Here is a 26,090-nt window from a genome sequence, read left to right on the forward strand (position 1 = left end):
GCATTTTCTCTTGTTGTTTAATAAATATCATTCATCTTATCTGAAGTATTCTCGACTCCAGGACTCCAGGTACAGAATTCCGATCCATTTCAGGTTTTCTTGAACCATTTATGTCGATGATTTGAGTTTTGATTCTCTCAGGTGTAGAAGGAGATCTGTACATGACATTTTATAATTTTCCTCTCTCTCTCTCTCTCCGTCTTCAGTCTCCATCGCCCTTGATGACGGTTCTGTAACTTCTCCTTGATCATTTACTTACATTTTCCTTATAGGTTACAGATTTGGATATTGCTTCTGTGAAATTCGTGGTTTCCAAGAGCAAATTTTGGCGTCGGGTACTAAAAGCGTACCAAAGTACCTGCCAATTGAATTCCCTTCACACGATTCGCTTCGTTTCTGCACAGCTGCTTTACAGGTACTGGTTTCTGCTTGCTGTTTGTTCCTATGCTATGTGCGGTGGACTCAAGAAGCGATTTTTTTTTACTTCGACTTTATTCAATCAGTTGTGGCTTAACTCCACAAAGAAGACCTCTGAATGGGGTTCTCCTTCCCCCTTTGAATAAATTGGAAAATTTTTGTGGACTTTGCAGTTACGATTTCGTGAGTACAAGCCTAGAAGAGACCCAAAGGGTTGTGACAACATCAATTTAGTTTTCAAATGCAAAGTGATGGTTCGGATGGAAGTGATATCGCGCTTGGCGCTCACCCAAGTCCAACTGGTCCAGCTCACCTCGAGAAACAAGAGAACAAGCAGAATACAGCTCAGGCTCAGCAGGAGGGAGGAGGAGCCCAGAGTTCATTGGGAGCGTCTGCGGGCAACGGTGATCCGACGATGCTTACCGTTGTGATCTCCAGTGAGGAATCGCATGCTCAGGTCCCGGTGTTTCCGGAGCTCAAGACCCATGGCTTGAAGACCACGGGCACCGACATGGATGAAATAACTGATGTGGCCACTTCTAGGAAAGGTTGCTTGACAAGATGCGAAAGTTCTCACGAACAATGCAGGTATTTAGCCTTTCTGTTGCTAAGGCACATGGTGTTATTTGATGGGATTCTGGTGTTTATCTGCAGCGCTATCATTCAAACCTATTATTCCTCCCCAACCCTCCCTCAACTTTTTCTTCCCCCTCGTGGTCACTTCTCATGCGACGATCTGTTGCAGTTGCAATTCATTATACCTGCCAACGATTTATTTAGTTTCCTTGTCTTGGGGGTTGGGGGTTTAAATGATCCCACCAGTTTTTGGGACTCATTTGTTGGTCAATAGCAGTTTCACTTGAACTATTCTTGCCTTCTCTTATGAAATATTTTGAAGTCGAATTTCATCTTAGAGCCCTCCTCTTCTATCTCTAGTTTGAATTAAATGATGTGTTGTCTAGGTGGAGGTTAGTTGAAACTCTAAGCTGAGTTGGACCCTTGACCCAGAGTCCAGTGTGTCACATTTCTCTAGGTTCTACAGAATCTAACCCAACCAGAAGAAGTATATTTGAGACCTTGCTTATGCTGACTAAATGCTAAAGTACTCCCTGCTCCTTGTCTGCCCCTTTACCAAGGCAAACTTCCTCCAATTTTCCGAGAGATCCCTACCAAAAGGGAAGAATATTCACCCTGATCTCTGGGCAATCAGCAAATACTTCTAAGACTATCAAGATAATTTCTTGGAGACTTAGGACCTTTAATTGTAGAAGAGGTGTTTTGGAGTCTCCTTCTGTTTCTCGCAATTTATTTTTTCTTATTACATCAAAACCTTCTTATTCTTCTTCCATTTTGCTTCTCTTGTCATCTTGAGGTGCCTTCTTCCTCAGATTCACGTACTTTGAGGTTTCAAAGGGTGTGTCAGGTCAAATATTGGTGCAACTGACTATTTGTACAGCTCTCAGCCAACCCCATTTAGCTAAGGCAAGCAGTTAGACTGACCCTGCATTACTAGGCAACAATATGTCAAACACCATTCCTTAAGCCCTTATGGTAAGGATAGTATGAGCACTTGAGATAGCCCATATAGTCCATACGGGTGGGATGCACAGAGGTCATATAGCAAATCGTAGCTTCTGAGCTTTCATTAATTATTAGCACATATCATACTGGCACCATTCCACTTTGAACTTTTGTATGGCCCAAAACCTGTAAGGAAGGCCCTAGCTGCCCACTCCTAGTCTCCTACGCATTACTGTGTGCTTCTATTAACTGTCTGGAGTATGCTTGTGGCATTATTCTTGTGTAATCTTGACAAATATCCAAGGAGCCTCATACATGGGCTACGTTGTGCAGAGTATAAAACAATGTATGACAGATTATGCTGTTCATTATATTGTGTATCGCAGAATAGATCAATAACCAGCCAATAACCAAACTTGAAGACGACTAGAGAAGCAGAAGAGACAATGGGAGGAAATTGCTGAACCACAATAGACTCTGCTTAGTCTGTCATGGTTCCCTGCTGCTTATTTATAACTTAGTAATTAGACTCTTAGTGGAAATCCTACTAAGAATCAATGTCTAATTACAAGAGGAATAAAAGTAAGACTTAAACTAACAATAACCTACTAACTAAGCTAACCTATACCATGATAGGGGCACTCCCCCTATCGTGACTAACAACTAAACAACTAATGTATTGCAGGACATTATTACCCCTATGGTACATATCTTAACATTCCCCCTCAAGCTGGAGCATATAAATCACTCATGCCCAGATTGGAACAGCCCTTTTGGAAGGCAGGTGATGTAGATAAGTCACCTAAAAGGCTTATTTTATTGGAAATAAGCCTTGGGATGGGTTATGTACGTAATGGGCCTTTAAGTACATGTGTTTTCTTTTTAATAGGCCATTTTAATGGGCCTAAAATGTGGGTACAATGTAGGCATACGGGATTAGGCTTAGTAGTCGCTAGGAATTGTGGTTATTAGTAGTTTTTAATTTCAGCAATGTAATACTCCTACTTATGATAGGAGTTTGTTTTCTCAGTTTTCCTAGTTTGATTAGGAATTACTTTGAAACTTATAAATACAATGTAAGGGCTGTTCAGCCTCTCATGTTTGAATGAAATAAAGCTTTTGAGTGCTGTTAGCATGGAGAATCTGTGAGAGTCAGATTGGATGAGATACCCAGGCCTGTGATAGGCTTCTTTCCCCTTCTCCCCTGCTCTACCGCCAGCTCTTGTTTGTGGTAGATCTCTGTTCGAAAATCTCAACTTCTGCTGGTGTTTATTATCTGATTTCTAGAGAGTACACTGTCCTTCACTTGGTGTTTAATTCCTAGTCGCAGGTAAGTGTTAATCGGAGCTTAATTTCAATCTAAAGCAGCCTGCGGCATACTCTGTTTTGGTTTATTTTCAGCCCATAGTAGATCCTCAATTAAATCCAAACCCCTGGGCTGTTTGCTGTGAAACTTTGGAAGCATAAAGCCCTACCTAGGACCCATACTCAACCTGGCCTTGGAGCCTATTGGATCAGTCTGTAGGCTGTTTTTTAAAATCTCCCAAACCTGCAAATTTAGGATTCCAGAATTTTGGTTTTCAAAGTTAATTTCAATCCATCTTTTGGATTGTTAAGAAGCCTTAGGGCTTTGATGTAAATTACTGAGATTGAGGTCTGATCCAAATTTCAGGCCAATCTGTTGGTTGGATTGAAATAAATTTCAGTTCTACTGCTTTTGAGATCTCCGCCCATGAGATCACCATTTCCTAAATTACTTACAAACCGCTCATTGGATCATTCCCAAGGGTTCTTATCCTTCCTATTAACTATCATTTCCTAGTGTTTGGTGTTATTTTGAGAGGTTTGAATTTTCAATCAATTTTCGGGTTTCTATTTGAGTGGGGTTTTGACTTGGGATCCTGTCCGGGAGGGTTTTAGAGTTGTTCCTACCTACCCCTCCACCAATTGGACTAAAAAGAGCCTTGGTAAACATGTCTCTCAGCTTATCAGTAAAAGAAACAAATAGAGTTTCAATCAACTTCTTCATAACAATATTCCTCATAAAATGACAATCAACTTCAATGTGCTTGGTTCTGTCATGAAACACAAGATTATTAGCAATGTAGATAGCTGATTGATTATCACAAAACATCATTTTAGGCTTGATAACCGGAAACCCCAACTCTTGCATCAGTGATTTTAACCACATCAACTCGGTTGTTGTATGAGCTATAGTCCGATACTCAGCCTCAGTTCTGGATCTCGCCATCGTTGTTTGCTTCTTGCTTCTTCAAGTGATAAGGTTGCCATCAATAATTGTACAATAACATATGGTAGACCTCCTATCACCATCAGTTCCAACCCAGTCTGCATCAGAGTTTCCGACTGGATCAACACGATGATGGGGTCCTTGGAGCTCCCTTTAGATATCTTAATATCTAACTTACTGCCTCCTAGTGAGTCTTCTTAGGTGACTCCATGAATTGACTAATAACTCCAATAGCAAAAGATCTATCAGGTATGGTAATGGTAAGGTAAATAAGTTTCCCAATTAACCTCCTGTACCGGTGCTTGTCATCATGTGTCCCAAACTTCTGGTGCGGATCCGTAGGGGTATCAACTAGTTTAGAAGCAAGCATACGGGTCTTAGACAAGACATTTAGCACATATTTTCTTTGTGACAAACTAATCCCTTTCTTATCAATACTAAGAAAATACCTGAGGACACCCAAGTCTTTCATCTGAAAATGTTGATGTAAATAAGTTTTTACCTCTGTAATCTCGGAAGCATCATCCCCAGATACAATAATGCCATCAACATAAACAACCAATACAACCATTCTAGAACCTCGACGTCAAACAAATACAAAGTGATCAAAATAACATTGTGAAAACTCGCACCGAGTAATAATAGAGCTGAACTTGTCGAATCAGGCTCTAGGTGACTGTTTCAACCCATTAATTGCCTTGTATAGCTTTCAAACTCTGAGAAATCTCCCCCTGAGCAACATACCATGGACGTCTCTCCATATACACCTCATGTAAGTCACCATATAAGAATGCATTCTTGATATCCAATTGATATAAAGGCTAGTCTAAATTCACAGTTATGGAGATAAGCACACGAACCGAATTTAGGCTAGCAAGGAGTGAGAAACTCCAAATGAGGATGCAATATTGGTATTGCTAGAAGACACTTTTGCACTATTACCATCAGACACAGTGGTATCAGGTAATTGTGGAGCCCACTCTGGTGGACCATGTTTAGCCCAACAGGTATCAACTATATGATTGGGCTTCCCACAAAATGAACATTGTCTGGCGGGTTGGTCACCCTGCTGTCCACCTGTATTAAGACCACCACGGCCACGACCTCCCTATGAACCACACCCTCTCCTAGAGAAAGTTGATCCTCGGCCATGGCCAGCGACAAATGCAGAACTGTCCTTAAAAGAGGGTGAGTTGTCAGCTTTGGAAAGAGTAACTATGCGTTGATGACTCATTAAGGGAAGGCACCTTCTTCCCAACAAGCAACTGGCTCTTAACAGACTAATAATCTGAATTTATTCTGGCCATAAACTTTGCAATGTGAAATTCCTTCCTCTGAATTTTTAGTGTTCTAGATTAGTAGTAAGAGGCTGATGAATATTGAGCTCCTCTGTCATACCCTTAAAAGCATTGAAGTACTCGTTCAAAGACTTGTCCCCTGCTTGAAGTTAAAATTTTTATTATAGAAATCCTAAATGCTTGATATATTCTTCTATTGGGAGAAGGTTTGCTTCAAATCATCCCACACTCTTTTTGCAGTGGTGTAGAACATGACATTGGCGGCAATAGTAGGATCCATATTGTTCCATAACCATATGAGAAGGGTGTCATTCCCAAGCATCCTCTCCTCATTAGCTTTCATATTAGAATGTTCTTTGGAATCAGTAGGAGGAGGTTCAAATTGGAAGTACTTCAACTTCCTTTTCGTATTAATATAAACCTTAACTGCCTGAGCCCATAGTACATAATTAGCAACTGCATTGAGTTTGATATTGTGATCTAGATATTCACATTGTCAGGGGTAGATTTGGGATCAGCCTTCATGCAACAAACTGAAACAATACCAATAACACCACCTAGTCTGATATAATATAATAGGAGGGAATACAAACCCCACAAGGCTGCACCTGATCTGATAAGAACTCACCAAACAGCAGTACCAACTAGCAAGGAAAACCTTGAATCAGCCCAGAATTTTGTGTGATATTTAATAGTAGCAGGATCTGGTGTCAGATGACCACCAGATTTGGATCGAAGGATCTACAAAAACTAGGGAACAATGCCCTGGAAAATAGAATGATCTGGTGGACACTGTAGTTATTGCAGGAGTCAATTCTATGAAAGAATAGTCCAAAAGCAGAGTATCGCAGTCTGAAACGGAGAAAATAAATTACCAAAAATAGGAGCTCTGATTGGCTCCAAACCTGGATCGAGCGAGCTATTACAGAAGGGCAAAAATGCCTTAAAATAGCCAAGAGATCTGCTGCTCAGATCCAAAGTAATTTCAGGATTAGAATATCTGAAAAATTACCTCAAAACAGGGTATCGCATGGAGTGAGACTGATAGGTGAACCGAAATTACATATATCAACAAGGTTGATCAGCACCAAATCCAGATTGAATGTACCTCGAAAAAGGGTCAGTCAACCCTGAAAAACTGAGAAGAATCTGCTGGCCTGATAGAAATTAATTTGAGATCTCGATAGCCATTAAAAAAAAAAAAGAACTTACCACAAGCTTGTATGTGCAAATAATTTGAATCCAGTCGATCGATCACTCCATGGAAAGCATGGAATAGGTAGTAGAGACCCTAGTTTATCATCTATCACCATCAACTAGGATCTGAAATAGATATTACTATATTAGGCAGCATAGGTTGCTGCAACCCATGCACAAAGACTATTAAACTTTCTAAACCAGAATCAAATGTAGAGACTGATTATTGATGGAACTCTGATACCATGCAACAGAGAATAGATCAACAAGCAGACCATAACCAAACTTGAAGACTAGCGAAGAAGAAGATACGATGGGAGAAGATTGCTGAACCACGATAGCCTCAGCTTATTCTATCGTGGTACCCTGCAGCTTATTTATAACTTAGCTATTAAACTGTTAGTAGAAATCCTACTAAGAGTCAATGTCTAATTACAAGAGGAATAAAAGTAAGATTTAAATTAACAATGAACTACTAAGCTAACTACCACGATAGGGACACTCCCCCTATCGTGACTAATGACTATTTTACTGCAGGACATTATTACCCTTGTGGTACATATGTTGACATATTGGTCATGTGCCATTTTGTGCACATTCACCAAACAACAAATTCCACTTACTGCACAACAAGAGCAAAACAATGAAGGAACCTTCGGGCCAACAAGGGAATGCTTATTCCATATATAAAACCTCACATGCCAAGTTACACCACAAAAGGATGTGAATGGAAACCCATGGGGACCTGTTTTCTCGCCTTGATAGCTATAGAGTAAGGTGTGGTTACTGGTTCTTTGCCTTTTTTTCCTCCGATCCTGAGTTGTTTTTGACTAAGGTTCAGTGTTGCCCCTTTCTACTGGGGACACTGTACTGGTCTCTGTAGAGGTGTAACATTTGCCACTATCCCCTCTCCCCCACATATAAACATTTTTGTGGGCCAAAGTTACACAGGAGGGCTGTCCTGATAAGCTTGTCAGAACGGTCATGTGGTAGATTGAATGGAACCCCAAATTTGTGGATGGGTAGACTCCAAGGTCCCCTGCCTACATGTCAAGTTTTTGTCCAAACATTAGAGACTAGAAGAGTGGACACATATGAATGGCTAGAAAAACAAGGATGCTTGGACATACATGGGCAGGTATTTAATTGAATTTGAGTCTGAAATTTGATACATGGTTAATTCATAAGGTGTACAATTTATCCAATGGTCAGTTGGTCAAAACCAACTGTCCATGTGGCTAGAAGCAGGTGGACCATCCTGCTAAGCTTATCAAGATGGATCATCTCTTATGAACTTTTGCTTTTTCTTAATCTTTACATGAATAACAAATATACACGCATATTACTCATAAAGTCATTCATAGGCCCATGACCAACTTATGTTGCCTTGCCCTTTTAATTCTTTAGTTAAATGATCAGAAATTAGTATTTATCGTTTGTTGATGCACATCTTATTTCAAAACTTTAGAAACATTTGAATAATTCTTGCTCAATGATCCAGTTTAGGAGCCAGTGGACCGAGTGATTCTGAATATTTGATGTTCAACACCAAGGTTCAGCTTTAAGCTTGTATTTGTTAGCACTAATCATGGATGAGGTGACTGGAGACATTCAAGATCAGATCCCTTGGTGCATGCTTTTTGCAGATGATTTTGTTTTGGTGGATGAAACAAATATTGATATAAATGCAAAGGTGGATTTATGGAGATCAACCTTGGAGTCAAAAGGTTTTAAGATAAGTAGAACAAAAACAGAGTATATGATGTGTAATTTGGTAACAACAGGATTGAGAGTGGGGTGGTGAAAATTGATGATTGGACGTTACCACAAAGTGATAACTTTAGATACGTAGGTTCAATTATGAATAAAGAAGGAGAAAGTGAGGATGATATTATACATAGAATTAGAATAGGATTGATGAAATGGAGGAGTGCATCCATACTGTTGTGGGATTGACGTATCCCTTTAAAACTCACAAGGAAATTTATAGAACAGTTATACGACCAACAATGACATGTGGGGCTGAATGTTGGGCAGTGAAGAAAAAATATTTAAACAAACTTAATGTGGATGAAATGAGGATGCTGTTGTGGATAAGTGGTAAAACTAGAAAAGATAAAATAAAGAATGAACAAGTTAAACCTGGGGGTTACCCCTATTCATGATAAGTTGCAAGAAACTCGTCTAAGATGGCATGGACATGTGCAATGGAGGGTTTTTGATACAAATAAGTCACCTAGAGTGCTTATTTTATTGGAAATAAGCTTTGGGTTGGGTTATATAGGTGTTGGGCCTTCGATCCCATGGGTTTTCTTTATAATGAGCCACTTTGATGGGCCTAAAATATGGGTAGAAAGTAGGAAAACAGGATTTACTTTACTAGTTTAGTTTGAGTCCTGTTTTGAGTCAGTTTCTCACATTATTATAGTTTCCTAGTCAGTTTGTGTTACCTTATTAGTTAAAGATTGGGTTAGGCCTTACCTTTTTAGTGTTTGAGTGAGTTTTTTAGTCTTCTATATAAGCTTGTAAGGGGCTGCAGCCTTGTACTCAGATTTGATTAATGAGATTGAGGGAGAAAAAAAACATAGCTTTGTGCTTTGCTCTGTGAGATAGTATGGTGAGATGCCATTAGTGAGTGACCAAAATACGGTGAGAGGCCGTGAGTGAGAGACCCGAGTCTGAGAGAGACTACCCTATACCTTCTTCAATTTCTTGTTTTTTATTTTATTGTTCTGAAATTCCATGCAAATCTGAGAACTTATCGAAGTATTTACTGTTGCTGGACCTGAAGTTTGCGATCCTCTTGTTGACTGGTTATCACTTGTGACTGGTCTACATTACCTTTGAATGCCCAAGTACGGAGAAGTGATATATTTCAAATTGAAGGAGCAAAACCTAAAATAACCATAGAAGTAGTGGTGAGGAAAGACGTGTAATTTAGGACTGGAATCTTGTATGGTTTTGAATAGAGCTGATTGTAGAAACAGGATCCATGTAGCCGATCCCATTTAGTTGGGATAAAACTGAGTTGAGTAGATGCTCATGTCTTCTAGAAATTTGTATCTTAAAGAGATTTTCTGCCACTGCAAATTATAGGTTTTTTAAGGGGGATTTATAGATTCATGTAAATAAGCTAGTAGCAAACCCAGGATTCCGTTCTTTGCACTTGAATGTGATTTGTTATTCCCTTCTTTCCCCCCCCCACCTCCCACCCTGCGGCTCCCTGGTTGGAAATTTTGAATGGGTTATCTGTTATGAGATCTCAAGGGTTCATAGATTCTGCAATTAGCACCATCGCCAACTAATAGGCCTCACCTTCTCTTATTCAAAAGATATTCTTTACAAGGTTCACATTCTTCATGTGTAAGTAGACACAGTGGTTAGTGGGTAAAACAGATTCTGACTTGAAACAGTGGTCTACATTCATTTACATTACCAACTTAGCAAGGCTTGTATATGTTGTGGTAAAATGGATCTTCCTGTGTTCTTTTAAGACTTCTGTACAACTTATTATCAACAACGGTACCAGTCAAGGTTCGTAATCTAGATAATGTAGTCCTAGATAGGTAGGAGACCTACTAGGAGCCAAGCAACCAGGACCTGTTGAGCTGCTGGATCGATGGGGGCAGAAATATAGTTGTCACGGCGTCACGGCGATCCAAGTCGGTGGAGGGGTGTCACGTCGATATATCGACATAACGCCATGGCGAGCATGTCGACCATGTTTTATTTTTTATTTTCTCTATTTTTAATGTCATTTAGTATGCTATAATATATGTCCTATAACATCAAAAATTCACATGAAAGTGTACTACTAATATACTATGGTTTAATTCATGAAAGTGTAATATCCATTAGTGTATATGCAAGTATGAAAATATAGATTAGCCTATCAAATAATTGAAAGCAATAGTAAAAATCAAATGATAGGCTAAGAAGCCTGCAACTGCAAGGCAAGAAGCAGAAACAGAAAACCGAGAGGTTGTGTGCAAGCCTGCAAGGCTGCAAGTGCAAGGCAACAAGAAGAAAAAAGGGAAAAAAAAAAAAACTGAGGTCTGTGACTGTAAGCAAGCCTGCAACTGCAAGGCAAGAAGAAGAAAAAAGAAAAAAAAAACAGAGAGTACTATGGCTGTAACTGGAATAAATCCCTCCCCCCCCCCCTCTGTCTCTCGACTATCTCCCTGTCTCTGTGACTGTACAAGCAGTTGCGAAGAAGGAAAAAAAAAACCCAAGTGGCCCCCCTCTGTCTCTCGACTATCTCCCTCTCTGTGACTGTACAAGCAGTTGCGAAGAAGAAAAGAGAAAAAAAACAAAAAAAAAACCGAGAGGACTACTAACTGAAATAAATCCCCCCCCTTCTCTCTCGACTCTCTCCCTGTCTCTGTGTGTGTAACTGCGTATGTGTGGCTGTGCAAGACAAGAAGAAAAAAAAAAAAAAAAAAGGATACTACTAGTACTGGCTGTAATCACTAATCATCACCGGAGGGCGGAGGCTGGGAGGAGAAGAACTGAAGAAGAAGAAGTTAAGAAGAAGAAGAGGACTGCCTGGGAGGAGAAGAACAGAAGAACTGAACTGAAAGATTGAGTTGCAGGAGGACTGGGAGGAGGAAGAAGAACCAAATTAAACAAAATAATAAAAACTTACTTGCCTGGAGTCTTGGAGGTTGCCGGAGGTGTTCGCAATTTCGAACTTCGAAGGAGTGAAGAACTCTCTTTGCCGAGAGTTGCAGGAAGCCAGGAACTAAAGCCAAAGTCGCCGCTTGCCGGAATCTCGATCCTCTGTCTCGACTCTCGAACTTTTTTTGCCTTTTGCGATATCTATTTCCCCCTAATTAGGGTAATAAGTTTGATGTTTTTAATTTTTATGATAAATTGATAATGTGTATTCCAGGTGCATATTTTCAAGTTACACCTCCAATAGACATTAACAAAAAAGCATTTAAGCTATTAAATGGTTTAAAAAAAAAAAAATTTAAGTTACATTCAAATGTACAAATATTGACCGATATGCCAATATATCGTGGTATGGCATCCGTGGCGACGCCATGGAAGCCATATCGGACGATATTTTTACATTCACCATGGCGTAGCTCGATATGTGACTTCACCCAGCGCCAGGACGCCATGGCGACGCCATGACAACTATGGGCAGAATTGAGGTCTTATGTCAATTTTAGGGTTAGGGTTAGGTCAATGAGGGTGTTTCTTATATGGTAAAGCTAGGCAGGTGTAGGGGAGTCTAATGAAATAGGTTTTATAGGTTTTGGATGGTTAGAAGTAGGTTAGATGGATCTGGGCTGCAATTAGGGTTAGGGTTTTGGGTTTTGGAAAAGATGTAAGTGATGGAATCTAGGGTTTAGAGGTGGAATTAGGGCAAGGGCTTCAGGTCGAGTCCTCTAGGGGTAGAGGGGATAACTCGGCCAAGGTATGGAGGTATTTGGATGGCTGGAATAGTCTAGGTGGATTTTAGGGTTTTGGGAAATTTAAGGGAGATGAGGGGAATTAGGGTTTAGATGTTGGGATGGGCCTGAGGTTAGGATCGAGTGGAGGAGATGTACTAGGGATGCTGTGGTTTGAATTTGAAATGATTCTGATTGTGGAATAATGCTGGACAGATTTGTTAAGGTCTAGGACTCTAGGGTTTAATGCATTGATGGGTTTTAACGGTGGATGACAAGGGGGATCAATGGGGCTAGGTTTAGAGGAATAGAAGAAGAAGAAGAATGGCTAATTACAATAACCACTTACTTGGAATTGCAGGTCTTCAATGGCAGTAGCTTGAAGACAAGTAGCAGGTCCTCCCGATCTACAAGATGCAAGGAGGCAACTAGAGATCCACCAGTCCCTTCACCTTGATATTACTCACAAGGCAGCAGCGCAACAGAGCAAGGCAGTAAGCAAGAGATTGATTTTTGAATTCTGAATTGTGGGGGAGCCTCCCACGAATTGTTTTATTTATAACCTGGCCAATGGCCTAATTCCTATTCAACATAGGAGTTTGAATCACCAGGCCGATTCCTAATACAAATACAAATCACTCCCTCTTTAGAAATCGTGGAGGGGTGTGGGGACTAAAAAAAACAATTTAAAATAAAAGAATATTCCCTAAGCTATAAAAGAATAAAATCACTTAAATTGGACCATGGTTTGAACCGGTTCAATTTAAGTTTACAAATAGATTAAAAATAAACAAAGTATGGAAATTACTAATGCAAAAATAAACTAAAGCTCCAAACACTTGGCCCTACTCCTAGGGCTGCTTCTTCTTCTTATGCTTGCAGATGTAGGCCCTTGGATCTGACTCGGGATCTGATACCGATCCGGATCGGTCAAAATCAGCTTGGATCAGTCAAAAAAGACAAAAATTCCAGGTTTTACTAGATCAGGCTTGGATCGGTCAAAAATATTGATAAAATACTAAAAAATTGTACATTACGACCCTCCCCAGACCCGCAGCGGCGGGAGTCTCGTGCACTGGGTTAGTACTAAAAATTTGTACGGATCAGTCAAAAAACCCCCCAAAAATGAAAAGTATCGGATCGGATCAGCCGATCCAGGAATACCTTGCCAGATTGGTCTAATCTTGGGATAAGTCTTGGGATAAGTCATGCCCGCTGCCAATCCGATCCGAGATTAAGAACCATGGTACCAGTGGTTGGTTAGAAGGTTCCAAATTCTTCTCTTAAGTTACCTGCAAGGCCAATGTTATCCATGGAGTGAATTAAGATATACATATTTCTACAGGACGAAGTCCAATTGTGTATGTGTTCCTGATGAAATGGTTCCGGTTGATGAGACTAGAAAAGGGTAAGGGTCAAGTTAGATGTGTAGAAAGCTTTTAAATCAGATGGTTTTAAAATAAGCTGGACTAGAACAAAATATATGGATTGTGATTTTAGTGCAAATGAAATTAGAAAATAGGTTGCTTTAGACTGATTACCAAGGATACCCCCCACTCTCAAAATAAAAAAGAATATCCCCATGTGATTATTTTCATTATCTTGGTTCAATCAGAAATAAGGATGAGGACAAGAGATAATAAAGAGGATGTTGCTCAAATCAGAGCTCGTGGGAAGTAGACGAGACTGGACAGTAGCTTCTTGAGTATTCAATGACTGACACAATACATTAAACTATAGGAAACTCTAATTAGATGGCTATAAGATTTGAATGTGAGAAAAAAAAAATTTATATATGCAAAAAATGGTTGTAGTAATGGTAGGATGTTAAGATAGCAGGTAACGATTCCAGGAAGGATAGAATCAGAAATGATTGTTTTGATGAAAATAGGAATAGCAATAGATGATAAGATGAGGCCAAATTTGATCATATGTGGTGAACTACAACAAACGCAGCAGTAAGGAGTGATATGGTGCAGAATGTTTGAGGAATAAAAGGGCGAGGGGAAGCCAAAGTTATGTACTATGGTGAGAAAGTTGAGTTCTGGAATGGTGGAATAGTATTTATGTGGCATCCCCAAGTTGTTGGAATATGGCTTGGTGAGTTTGAATTCATGTATGTCCATGCACGTCTACAGTACTCTGACCACTATTGCGCACACTCACATGGTCTTGGATTTTTCAAAGCTCTACTTTGCCTCTTGGCCGCTGAAACTTGACATGTGAGCAAGGGAACTAGGGTCTACCTGTTCTCAAAATTTGGACCCCTTCTGATTTTCCATGTGGCAAATTTTTAAGGCTGTTTAGGAAAGGCTTCCTAAATGGACTGTGTAGGAAAATTATCCCCAAATTAACTTTGAAACATTGGGTTGAGGACCTGACTTCCACCTTTTCTCTATATTCTATTTTCCTATTATGTTTTTTGCAACCAGGAGAAATATTTGATAACGAGACAATTAATGACTTCTCGCTCTATCACTGCTGATTGCACAACTAATGCACTATTTAATCAACCTTAATACAAGAATGGCACAGATTTTTGAGGACCTCTTTTCCAATAGCTGAAACTTCCCACATTTTGGTTTGTACTCTTCCGATCCAGAACCCATCTAATTTGGCCCAAACCTTTATAATTGAAAGGAAAACTGAACTGGCCAAGAACAATTTATAAAGCAGTTGGAAGGCATAAAATGAAGTTGAGGGTGTTGAAAGAACAAGGCAAAACATAAAAATGATTTCGTTTATGAGAAAATGCATGACTACTTATGATTTAAGAGAAATATTGACCCTATAAAGCCGAAAGGCAGAACAGGTTCCTACAGCTGTTCCCTAGTAATTGGCTTAAGGCTTATTTGAGTTTAATTGAGTTTTTTGTGTTCTAAATTCCTACACCTTTCTCTTTCCTAGTTGCATAAATTATAAGTTCAAGTCACCTACATTTCCAAGTCAAAATTAAATATAGTGCTCAATGGAGAATTCTGGCTTCTTCATTGAGTGTTTGTCTCTAATTGTCACTGACTTCTTTGTTTTCCTCTTGTTTTTGGTGGATTAAATTGTTCTTGCTTGTTCTACTCCATGCATCCTTTCTTACATTTATGTAGGAGATATCATACCTTGTTGCTTGCCTGTGAATAACATAGGTTTGAAGGTGAATCCCCTCCTGGTGTCTCACAAATTCCATGTGTAAATAACCATTTCTCTCAATGTTGTGGTCTGGCTCTGGTCAGGATGTAATCCAAAGTATGCATGCTATGGAAGGATTATATGTTCTTATCTGCTCTTTGGTAGGGGTGGCAGTGGGCACCCATTTCCTTGCCTTACCTGTCCCTAAAATGGCAGGATGGCTAAGAATTTCATTCCCTATAAGAAAACTGGAAGGTTATGGTATGAAATTCTTACACTCCCTGTATATCCATATACCCATCCAGATGGGGCAAATTAATTTTACTCCACACACACACACACACACACCCACCCTAATCTACCCGGATACACTCAAGTCTTGAGCCTGTAGCCCCTTTGGAATCCCCAACCTGAATAGTTGAGAGAACATTATTGAGGCTTTACCTGCCTTGCCTGTTCACCCATTAGGTAAAGGGATCTTTGAGGGTGAGGATAAAGAACCCCCCCACCCTTTGGATGGTAAGGGTAAGACCATTACCTGACCCTATGCTCCACGCTGCCACCCCTATTTTTTTGGGTACCAAACAGAACTCAAAACATCTATACATATGGCTGTGATGAGAATGACTTCCTTGATTTGTGTGTTAATTAACAGAGTCTGTCAGCAACAAACAGATGAGGCTTTGATAAATCTTGGATGTCGATGTCGAGGTGGGCTTGCAAATGCACACCTGTCCTGCATAGAAATTTGGTTTCGCACTAAAGGTTCAAATAAATGCGAGATATGCCAGTAAGCCACTTTCACCATTAGTTACATTTAGTCTAAATCCAAACATCATATCAATGGGTTCTTTAACATTTTATGCAGGCAGGTAGCTGTGAATGTGCCACCTCCGGAGTCCCAGGCAAGTGTGGGCATCTTCTAAGCATTCTGAACTTTGCATAGAAAATTGAATAAAGCATTTTTCCCTATGTCAATGCAATCTTTTGCTATTTGAATACATACCCATTTTAAATTGAATCAACATGCTTATGGATATGAGTTGTGTTTGATGAATCTTATTCACAACTCAAGTATTATTCTCATACATGTATATATCACAAAAATTAGATACAGGAGAATGTAATTCATACCAACATCCAGTGTCTGCACTGATCGTTACGATCTGTAATCTGAATCTGAGGATGTAAGATTGCAAAGCCAGGAGAATCTGTAACACATGAAATAGAAGCAAAATGATCTTTTAATTTGTTATAGATTGCGATTATTAACCTTATTGTTTTGTTTCAGCAGACAAATTATTGGGTTTGGAGGGTTGACCCAGCCTATAGGGGGTCTAGTGTTGCACAAGGACGTGAAAGGGTATGTATCCATGTTACAGTGGCAAAGCTATTATAGCTCTTGTTGTCAGCCACTTTGCCATTTTCTGTGTCTTCTTTCTCTCTGGATATGGAATTCCTGGAATTTTCTATTAAATTTAGTTTGCTCCTTTTCATTCTTTTTTCAATAGGGTTGCTTCAATCCATTATGGGTGGCTTTCTCAATACTTATTGGCGGTCTCCTATTAGATGTGTTGATATCCATTTCCCTTGGTGTCTCTGCACTGCCTGTGAATATTATTATTGGTAGTGGTTCCATCCTTTCCCATAATTTGTGCATATCTGTCATACCGTACGTGTTTTTACAACCCCCCCCCCCCCCTTTCAAAAAAAAAAAATGAAAAGAGATGGTGTCTGTCTGATATGGACTTGAGGAGTACCTTGCAGGTGTTCTCATCGTACTAGGACTTGGAACCGCGCTTCGGCTTGCACTGGAGTGCTGCCATGAGTGGAGTTTGAGAAGACTTGTGCAAAGGGTGGAAACAAATGTTGACGTCGGCTACCATCATGCAGTTGCTGTGTAACCAAATTTGTAAATAAAAAAATGGGAAAAAGTTTTCCCATACAGTCAAGTGTATTGTATGTCTTTGCACATGGTTTCCCCAACCCCAACCGTGTGAGTCCCATGTAGATGATATCTTCCTCACGTTGACATTGGTATGGCATTAGAGATACCCCCAACTGGCGGCATGGGAATCCTTCCTAGAAAAAAAAAAATTAAGAATTAAGAATTATTCGGTCTTTTATTATTGTTCTTTTGTCTTCTTATTTATTTCTGGTAAAAATGTCTTCTTATTTGCACTTGGCCCTAAGGTAAAAGACTACTCTTTTACTATTTGCTCCCTCCCCCGGGCCATAAAAAAAAAATCCTGAGTCGTGAATGGTAGTATGTGTAATCTTGTATTATAATGTAAAAAACTTAAAAATAGTGGATATAGCATTACTTACTATTGACCTTTTTTTTTTTTTTTATTCAAATTGTTTGGAAATCCTACTATTGCCTCTAGTAGCTGTAAATGGCTGTTGTGAGTGTTTCTTAAATCAAGTGTAAAGGTATAGTGTAATCTACCGTTGCCATCTGTTTTGTTTTAATTCCCTTGGCCTCAGCCGCTCCTTACCCTCCAGGTAGGGGTGTCAATTTTGGACCGGAACTGGTAATCAGATCGAAACCGATCCACCTAATAGGTTATTGGTCCGGATCTGGTCTGGTCCCAAGAACCGTTAAAGAACCATTAGAACCGAAAGAAATGACCAGGACTGGATTATCATCTCATGTGAATAGATATGGTAGCATTATCATCTCATGTGAACAGATATGGCAGCTAGAGAATTATTATTATAATAGTTGCTTAGTCAATTCTCTCTCTCTCTCTCTCTCTCTCTCTCAAGTCTAATAAAATCTGACGAATGATGTCAAACAAAAGAAAACAATTTTAGAAACTATGTTTTTGGTATTATCTCCACTCATACTTAACAATTGCAATGTATAGATTATTATTTCAATGAATATCTTTATTCACGAACCACCAAATTGGTGATGACAGATGGCGAATTATTATAATAGTTTGTTATTTATAAACTAATTTTCTCTCTCTTTGCATAAACAAAGTCTAAATATGAGGAATTATGTGAATGTAGTAGACATCAAAATTAGTTCAAGTCTAACATATCTATTCGCATGAGATGATAATATATACATTGACACATTAGAACATGATCTGGTCTGCCATTTTTCTAGAGCAACTCCTATTGTCCTTGTTTTGGGTTCTATATTATAATAATGTTTGGACCCGATTAGGCACTGGAATCGAACCACTCATTACTTAATGCTCCTGGATCTCAGTTTTGGAATCGATGACCTTATTGGTCCAGATCTGGCCTTGACATCTTATAACCGGAACCACTAGAGAACCAGACCATAGCCTAGAACTGGACCAATTGACACCCCTACCTCTAGGCCTCCACCTCTATGTTGTCCCGTTTTAGTATCCTAACATGTGTTGTAATTGTTGGTTTGCCTGAGCTCTAGCTTTTGCTCCTGAATGTGCATAACAGGTTTGGTAACCTTTCAAATTTTTATTTTATTACTTTGGAGAAGCGCGTGGTTAAAGGATTCGAAGAGTGAGTCTGAGCATAGCAATCTCAAGTAGGGGTGCAAGTTTGGCCTTGACGACCTGAGCCCACCCTGGTTTGCCATGACCCCGAATAGGGCCTGGGTTGAGATATCGAGCCTGGCTAGGGTTGAGGTCTTGGGCTGAGTCCGCCCCAGCTAATGCAATCTTGACGAGGCTACTTGAACAAACGGATCGGGAGAGTGATAGAATAAACACTTACAAAAGGCTAAACAAGATAGATTCATGCTTTGTCAATAAAATGGTGATAACTCTCAACTTGATTTAGGGTGATTCAAGTTGGAAAGTCAAGAAAACAGAAGGGGCTACAACCTTTATGAAGAAAGTTTCTTCGGATTCACAATGCAAGATATCCGAAATTATGCTAGAAGTGCAGGCAATTGCAAGGACATGGAAGTAATTTGGATGAGGTGAAAGGTAAAATGACTTACTTCTCTTCTAGGACGCAAATCAACTCTAATAGTGGCTTACAACTCTTCTAGGATGTAGGTGAAGAATAAAACTTCTATTCTTCAAGAAAGGAGAGAAACTTCTTCAAGGTTTCTTAGTTATTGTTTTGAGGAATCTTGATGCTATCTTCAAGAGTCTTCATGTTGTCTTTAAGAAAGTGGGTACCACATCATCATCTACTAAGGTACATCAAGAGACACTGTAGAGATTTTCCATTAATAAGGCTAATCTTAGACTGGTTCTCTTTTGGTCTGGTGTTCTTGGACTTGAGTTGGTTCTTAACAAAGAACCTGCCTTGTTAGGGTTAGTTTTGTGATAGGGTCTTCAAGATGTGAGATGGGCCTGCATCACCGACCTAACCCGACCATGTATTCTTCTTCGTGTTCTTTCTTATTTTATTATTATTATTTCCTTCTTCTTCTTCTTCTTCCTTTTCCCCTTCGTTCTTCTTTCTTCCTTCCCAACCTAGCCAACCCATGCATCTACTTTCCCCCCCCCCCCTCCATGGTCAGGCCAATCAGGGTTAGCCTGGCCTAACCCTAAAGGCAAGCCAAGATTGGATTTTTCTAGCTCTGAGTCCAGGTCAGGTCGAGCTAGGGCTCAGCTAAGGGGACCCAAGATTGAGCTAGGGTTTTTAAATGTTTGATCCATCCCAACTCTGTTGCAACCCTAACTCATGTAAGAAAATTTTGTTTTATCCGAAACAGAAATTGAAATTCAAAAATTGAATCTTCCATCCACTAGAGCAAACCAAACGTGCAGAAATTTTGTTGGAGAAGAAATTCGGACAGAATATGCTGATTTTTCTTTTCTTATCTATCCATGTCGTGACAACCAAACACAGCCTTATATTAAAATGTAACCTTCTACCCTTCTATATTTAATTTATTTTATTCTTTTCTTTTTTCCAAAAAAAATTAGTTTGAAGAATCCGAATCAATTGGCGGATTCCTAAATCCTATCAAACTATATAATTGCGGCCGATTCGAATGGATGGAGATTTACGTACTTAATTTTAGGGTTGAGCCAGATTCTGGCTGAATCAGAATTAAAATCCAGGCAGAGAGACCCAATTCCGTGATCCATTTTAACGCTCGCTGCTTGCTGCTTGCTTCTTGCTTCTTGCTTCTTGCTTGAACCATGGTCATAATGTATCATATCATCAAATCAAAATGCTAAAAATACTAAAAATGAACAAAGGAAAGGCTCAAGCAAGGCTGTGGCTTGTGTGGCGTGGCACTACGTCAAACCTCGAAGGGGGTCCCACTACTACCTTCTCTTCTCTACTGAGTGGCTGAGTCCCGAGTCGTCCCCCTACCGCACGACCGCCCAAGTCGTCCTGAGTCCTGAGTCTCCTGACACCACCTCGGGCCTCTGGCCCTCATCAGATGGCTGGGACGGTCAGACATCTCCTTCCAGGAAGATTCTAGTGCCACTCACGACCGCGGCACGAATCACGTAAGTCCGAGTACGGACTGATGACAACATAATATCCTTCATGTCGCTTTTCTACTGGTTCAGTGAAATATATATTCACCTTTCCTTGCCATTCTTTTTAGTTAAATTAAAACTACAAATAACGAATATAAAGTTATAAACTATCTCGTTTGGCCTTTTTCCACGCTAAGCTCCAATAATATCCGTTTACCAAAGTAATGCTCCAATAATATCCCTTTTCACCGAATTATCAAATGAATGAATCAATGAATGGACATTTAATTATTTAATGAAATAATTATAAACTATTTTATCGGTTTTTTTGCATTCCCTGTTAAATTCCCTTTCTGCCACGCGGTTAGCCGGTTACGGTATAGACCAGAGACTCAGAGAGGAGTATGTCTGTGATTCGTGACTCAAAACGCGTTTTCGGGGGATTTTTTTTTTGTATTTTTTTAATCTTTTAGGCACTTTTATTACTTACTTTTTGGACGCCTTCCTTGAAACTTCTCACATACGCCTGCCTACAGAGAGGGAAAGAAATAGAGAGGCGCTCTTTAGGAAGGAAGGGACTAGAAAATGATCTTCAAATTTCTTATTTTTTGTTCTTCCTTCGCTTGAGCTTTTGTAATTCTGTGCGATTTGGAGAATACACTGAGAGTGCTTTCACCTTATTGGTTTATTTAAATATATATTTTTTGTGTGGGGAGGTGGGGAGACGGGAGAGGATCTCAGAGGAAGATGGCTGTCCTGTCGTTGGAATCTCTGCCATTAGGATTCCGTTTCCGTCCAACAGACGAAGAACTTGTGAATCACTATTTACGTCTGAAAATTAACGGGAGGGATTCCGATGTTGAAGTGATTCCTGAAATCGATGTTTGTAAGTGGGAACCTTGGGATTTGCCTGGTAAGTCTCAACTTCCCAACTTAGGGTTTTTACATCCTTTCCCATTTTCTAGTTTCGTTTGGTTTGATTTCCTTTCTACTACGCTGAGACGATTTGCCTTGCTCTTCTGTATATTATTTACAGCGATCTATCGATCCATCTCCTTTATTTGCCTTTTCCTTTTCGATTATCCTTTAATTTTTAATACGATGGATTCTATCCATGTTGGATTCATTTCCTAGGGCTTGTTTCCTCCGATTTTGGTCGCTGCCCCCTTTTTGGTGCTTTCCTCATTTCCTTGCCAATTTTATGCAGATTTATCGGTTATTAAGACGGATGATCCTGAGTGGTTCTTCTTCTGTCCTCGTGATAGAAAGTATCCCAACGGTAGTCGTTCCAACAGAGCCACCGAAGCCGGCTACTGGAAGGCTACTGGTAAGGATCGCACCATCAAGTCTCGCATGAACTTGATCGGTATGAAAAAGACTTTGGTTTTCTACAAGGGCCGTGCTCCTAAAGGTGAGAGGACCAACTGGATAATGCACGAGTACCGACCCACTGAGAAGAACCTTGATGGCACCAACCCTGGCCAGGTATGCTTTTTCTTTCCTTTTGAGGTTTGGAAATCTACTCTCCCCTTTATTAGTTAGTGCAACATTGCTTCCAGTGGAAATTCGTAGTGTTCATGTGCTCTGGTGTCTGTGGGCTTATGTCTTTTTTTGGTCTTTTGGGCTTAAAAAAGTTTTAGTTTTCGCATTTTTCTAAATGTATGCTCTGCATTGGCTTATGCAATATGTTTGTTTGTGGTTTCTTGAAGTACGAAATTAATTTTTGATGTGTTTTCATGTTCTTTATTGCTATTTAATCACATTATTTCCTCTCTTTTTTTTTTTTTTTGGGGAAGAGAATGGTTGAAGAAAAAATCATATGATTTCTTTCTTGGAGAAATCTCTCTTATTTGGTGTTTAGGTTGGAAGTATGTTAAATAATATGCTATTAGTGACTGCATAGGAACCTAGCAGTGTGGTGGAATCCGGCTTTAATGGACTAAAAACAGGTGTGTGTGTCTTCTTCATTCATCCTTCTAGGTCATAATGGATCCACTTGCATATGTATCCTCCTCCTTAGATTTTGTAGGCATTGCTTCTTTAATTTCTTGGGCACCTGATAATAAATTTGTGAATTAACATTTTTCAGGAACATTCGTTATAATTCAATAGTGAAATAAGCTGCCAGGGTTCAAACTTCCACCACTACTAATGTTGTCCCCACGCCTAATTTCTGAGTTTCTTCTCATCCTCAATTTATTCTGTCTTCAACATTTGGCAGGGTGCTTTTGTCCTCTGTCGTTTATTCCGGAAGCATGATGACCGGGTTGAAATTTCAAACTGTGATGAAATTGAACCTACTGGTTCATCTCCCACCGCAACCAAGTCTTCTCCTGATGAAACACCATCATCACTAGCATTGATTCAAGCAACTTCAGAGTCAGATATGCAGGTTGGAAAACAACCAGCAGGTATTGAGAGGTGGCTGGCTGATAATGCTGACAACATTACCTCTGAAGCTTTGGTACCTGCAGAGAGCAATTGCACTAGCAATATGGCATCCGATATGGAAGACCATGACCAAGATGGTGCCACTACGGAGGTAGGAGGAGATAATTAATATTTGATTTCTTTTTCTTTTTTCTTTTTTCCTTTCATCGACTGGAAGGTTAGTGAACTCAAAGACTGAAGCTAGGTTGTTGCTGCTGTTTTTACTTACAGGTGGATCTGCAGCTTGAAGAGGATTTGAGGTTGTTTTATGACCCAACCACTTTTGAGCCGTTAGATTGGAAGATTTTCTCCCCATCTCAGTCAGAGATGTGCTCCAGCCTGGGACTTCCCCAAATGAATTTGGCTTTTGCTGATGACTTTGGCAATAATAATAATGGTCTGGTTTTTCAAGATGGCACTAGTGAGCAGGATGTTTCTATCTCAGAATTCTTGGATGCAGTCATCAATGACCAAGATGAATACTCCTTTGAAGAATCAGCCAGTCTAAAGAATTCGAAGAGTGAGGCTACTGTTAGCACTGTAATTCTGCAGCCTAAATATGATGATGACTCTGGTAGAGTTTCTGTGCTCTCAGCTAGTGGATGGCAACCTTCCTTTGGCAAGGAAAGTGGATCTAGCAGTGATACAGATACTGAAGTAGCTCAAGTCCAGGTGAATAGGAAAATTTCAAATAATATATGTGTTTTTTCATGCATTCTCAGAGCCTACCCTTGGATTGTGAGGGTTGGCACAGGCAAAGAAAATGAACTATTGTTTTGGTCATGCACCCAAAACAGTGGTTTCAAGGTCCATTGTTTTGGGAGGCTTGCCACTTGTTATTTAGGACATGGGTTATTTAGGACATGGACTGGGTGCCAGTGTCTGACACAGCTGCTCCTGCTTTAAATTATGTTGAAATATATTGCAACTGGCAGTGTCTGTTGGCGGTTGCCCCAGGCCCCCCAACACAGAAAAAATTGAAGAGTAGCTAATCAGAATGGACGTGGGTAGGTGCAATGGAGGCTATATGAATGGTCAGATTCCAATCATATAGTTGAAAGTCTCAATAGCACCTGTGCATGTATTTTTAAATCAAAATTATGAAATGTTTGTCTATGTATTGTTGATTGTTAGTCATTTCTTGTATTGACTGTTAAATTTTGTAGTTTAGAGTTTCAGAATATTAACATTTTGTAATTGTTTTGTGCATTTCAGCATGATCCACAGACTGAAGCTTTGAAAGGTTTCCTCCAGGATGATTCTTTTGTGCTTCCTGCCTCTGCTATGCAGTGCTTTAATGGTTCAGTCAACAACAGCATTGAGTCAACCAGTCAGAAGAACTCTGTTAAAAATGGTGGTGGTCCTAGTGGGACTGGAATCAAGTTAAGGACTCGTCAAACACAATATCAATCAGTCCCCCTCAACTCTTTAACACAGGGCACTGCTCCGAGGAGGATCCGTTTACAGACACAGCTTTCCCGCAGAGGGACATCGTGCAGCAAGCCAATGGTGTCAAGTTGTGAGGAGGAACATGAAGTTAAGCCAAAAGTTGTTGAGGTGAGGGCCTTTTGAGCAAAGCTACTGTGGAAAATCTGATTGTGTTTTTATTCTGGGTTGAGGGTTTATGAATTCAATGAAAATTGTTGTGTGCAGGCTAGTGATGGTCTGAAACCTTCTACAATGGATGAGCTGAAGAGAGGGGAAATATTGGATCATTCTGGCATTGCTGAAGAACTTAATGCAAAGCTCCGTTTGAGGTCAAGAGGCGACACTGTAAAGGTTGGTGACCAATGGGGGTTGCTTCCAGTGCGTCGTCATTCAAATTCGTCATCTGTTTATATTGTTTGTGTAGCTGTACTTACATTCCTTGTTATAGTCTGTATTTCAGTATGGGGACGGTTAACATCTTGATGTTTGCATTCAGAACGTACTCTATATTATCGGCTTCTGTTTTTGTACTTAAATATGATTTGGGAGTAGGGATAGGTAGGTCCCTTTTTTGTACATTTATGTAAACACAACTCTCACTGATATGTATAATTTGGGCATAGGTGTGTATTTAATTGGACCTTTTTACATGGAGTGCTGAGCTCTTAGAAGAAGTCTGTAACCAAAAGAAAACCTCCCCCTCTTCCTCTTTCTTGTTCGTCTTTACGAAATTTATTTATTTTTGTTGTTGTTGGTCTGGCCTCCTTGTCCTGTATATTGGTGGTTCACCTCTTCTTTCTTCTTCAAGTCCGGTTGAGTGATGGAAGCCGCCAAATGAGGGAAGGGTAAAGTGAACTGTGCTAGATAAACAGCGGCCACTAGGCAGGCAAGTACGGCTTTCTTAAGCCTATTTGTTTGAATGGGTGGGACAGTCGGCATCTGTTGCCTTTTGTTGGGGGGGGGGGGGGGGGGGTTGGGGTTTGTTGTGTGTTGTTTGTCTTCAGACTTCAGTTGGGTGGGTGCGAGTTAGTTTGTTTTGGCACTAATGATCTATCTATCTGGGCTATTATAAGATCCCATCAGCTTGATAATTCTTATATCATTTTCCGTGAATATCAGAGGCATTCCACATTATTGGATTTTTTCCCCTCATTTGAAAGATGAATCCAATGTCATTTCCATTTTATGACACTTAGCCCGTCTATTTGTTTCAGAAATACCCTGAACCAACTCTTAAATAAATAATAGAGAGAGGTACAGCCTACAATCAACTAAACGTGAGATTCAATGGCCCAAAAAGGAAGAGCAAAACTTCTCCTGATAAAAAAGTATGGTTGGGGTAATATTTGGGTGAAACAGGTTTGGACTCTCGACCTCTATGTGCTGGCATAGGCAACTGCCCACCACCCGCATTGACGGGGTAGATCATATCTATTTCGTTCTGTTTAGCATTGAGTCCATCTCACTCACGTTGTCCATCTTTGCTTCCACTTAATTCTGTTCTCCATTTCGGTGCCTGCGATTATGGGTTGCAGGAAATTTGTCCAAGAATTTTGAAGAAAACTCGCTATGTTGTCCAAATTTAGTAATCTACACGTTTGTGGACAAAAACTCTTAAGATATGAAGAGATTT

At 39.9% G+C, this 26,090-nt stretch overlaps 2 protein-coding genes across 5 annotated transcripts; both read left to right on the forward strand.

Moving 5' to 3' along the window:
- The first annotated feature begins 586 nt into the window (after positions 1-586).
- Positions 587-17,169, forward strand: LOC122664054. 2 transcript variants are annotated; one of them, XM_043859741.1, is made up of 6 exons: positions 587-1,005; positions 15,862-15,996; positions 16,075-16,117; positions 16,501-16,569; positions 16,718-16,832; positions 16,974-17,169. In XM_043859741.1, exons 1-6 carry the CDS (start codon positions 659-661, stop codon positions 17,108-17,110), a joined length of 846 nt encoding a protein of 281 aa, XP_043715676.1. In that variant the 5' UTR covers positions 587-658; the 3' UTR covers positions 17,111-17,169. The 2 variants fall into 2 exon arrangements, with proteins under 2 accessions (XP_043715676.1, XP_043715677.1); XM_043859742.1 differs by having other exon boundaries at positions 16,075-16,111.
- A 4,140-nt stretch (positions 17,170-21,309) lies between these two features.
- On the forward strand, positions 21,310-25,102 carry LOC122664052 (protein NTM1-like 9). 3 transcript variants are annotated; one of them, XM_043859736.1, is made up of 7 exons: positions 21,310-21,512; positions 21,807-22,084; positions 22,821-23,141; positions 23,261-23,701; positions 24,245-24,305; positions 24,342-24,586; positions 24,683-25,102. In XM_043859736.1, the coding sequence occupies exons 1-7, from the start codon at positions 21,347-21,349 to the stop codon at positions 24,938-24,940; spliced, it is 1,770 nt and encodes a 589-aa protein (XP_043715671.1). In that variant the 5' UTR covers positions 21,310-21,346; the 3' UTR covers positions 24,941-25,102. The 3 variants fall into 3 exon arrangements, with proteins under 3 accessions (XP_043715671.1, XP_043715672.1, XP_043715673.1); XM_043859737.1 differs by having other exon boundaries at positions 24,257-24,305; XM_043859738.1 differs by lacking the exon at positions 24,245-24,305 and having other exon boundaries at positions 21,311-21,512; positions 24,344-24,586.
- The last annotated feature ends 988 nt before the right edge of the window (positions 25,103-26,090 follow it).

The sequence above is a fragment of the Telopea speciosissima genome, chromosome 6 (assembly GCF_018873765.1).
Source record: "Telopea speciosissima isolate NSW1024214 ecotype Mountain lineage chromosome 6, Tspe_v1, whole genome shotgun sequence".
Classification (NCBI taxonomy): domain Eukaryota; kingdom Viridiplantae; phylum Streptophyta; class Magnoliopsida; order Proteales; family Proteaceae; genus Telopea; species Telopea speciosissima.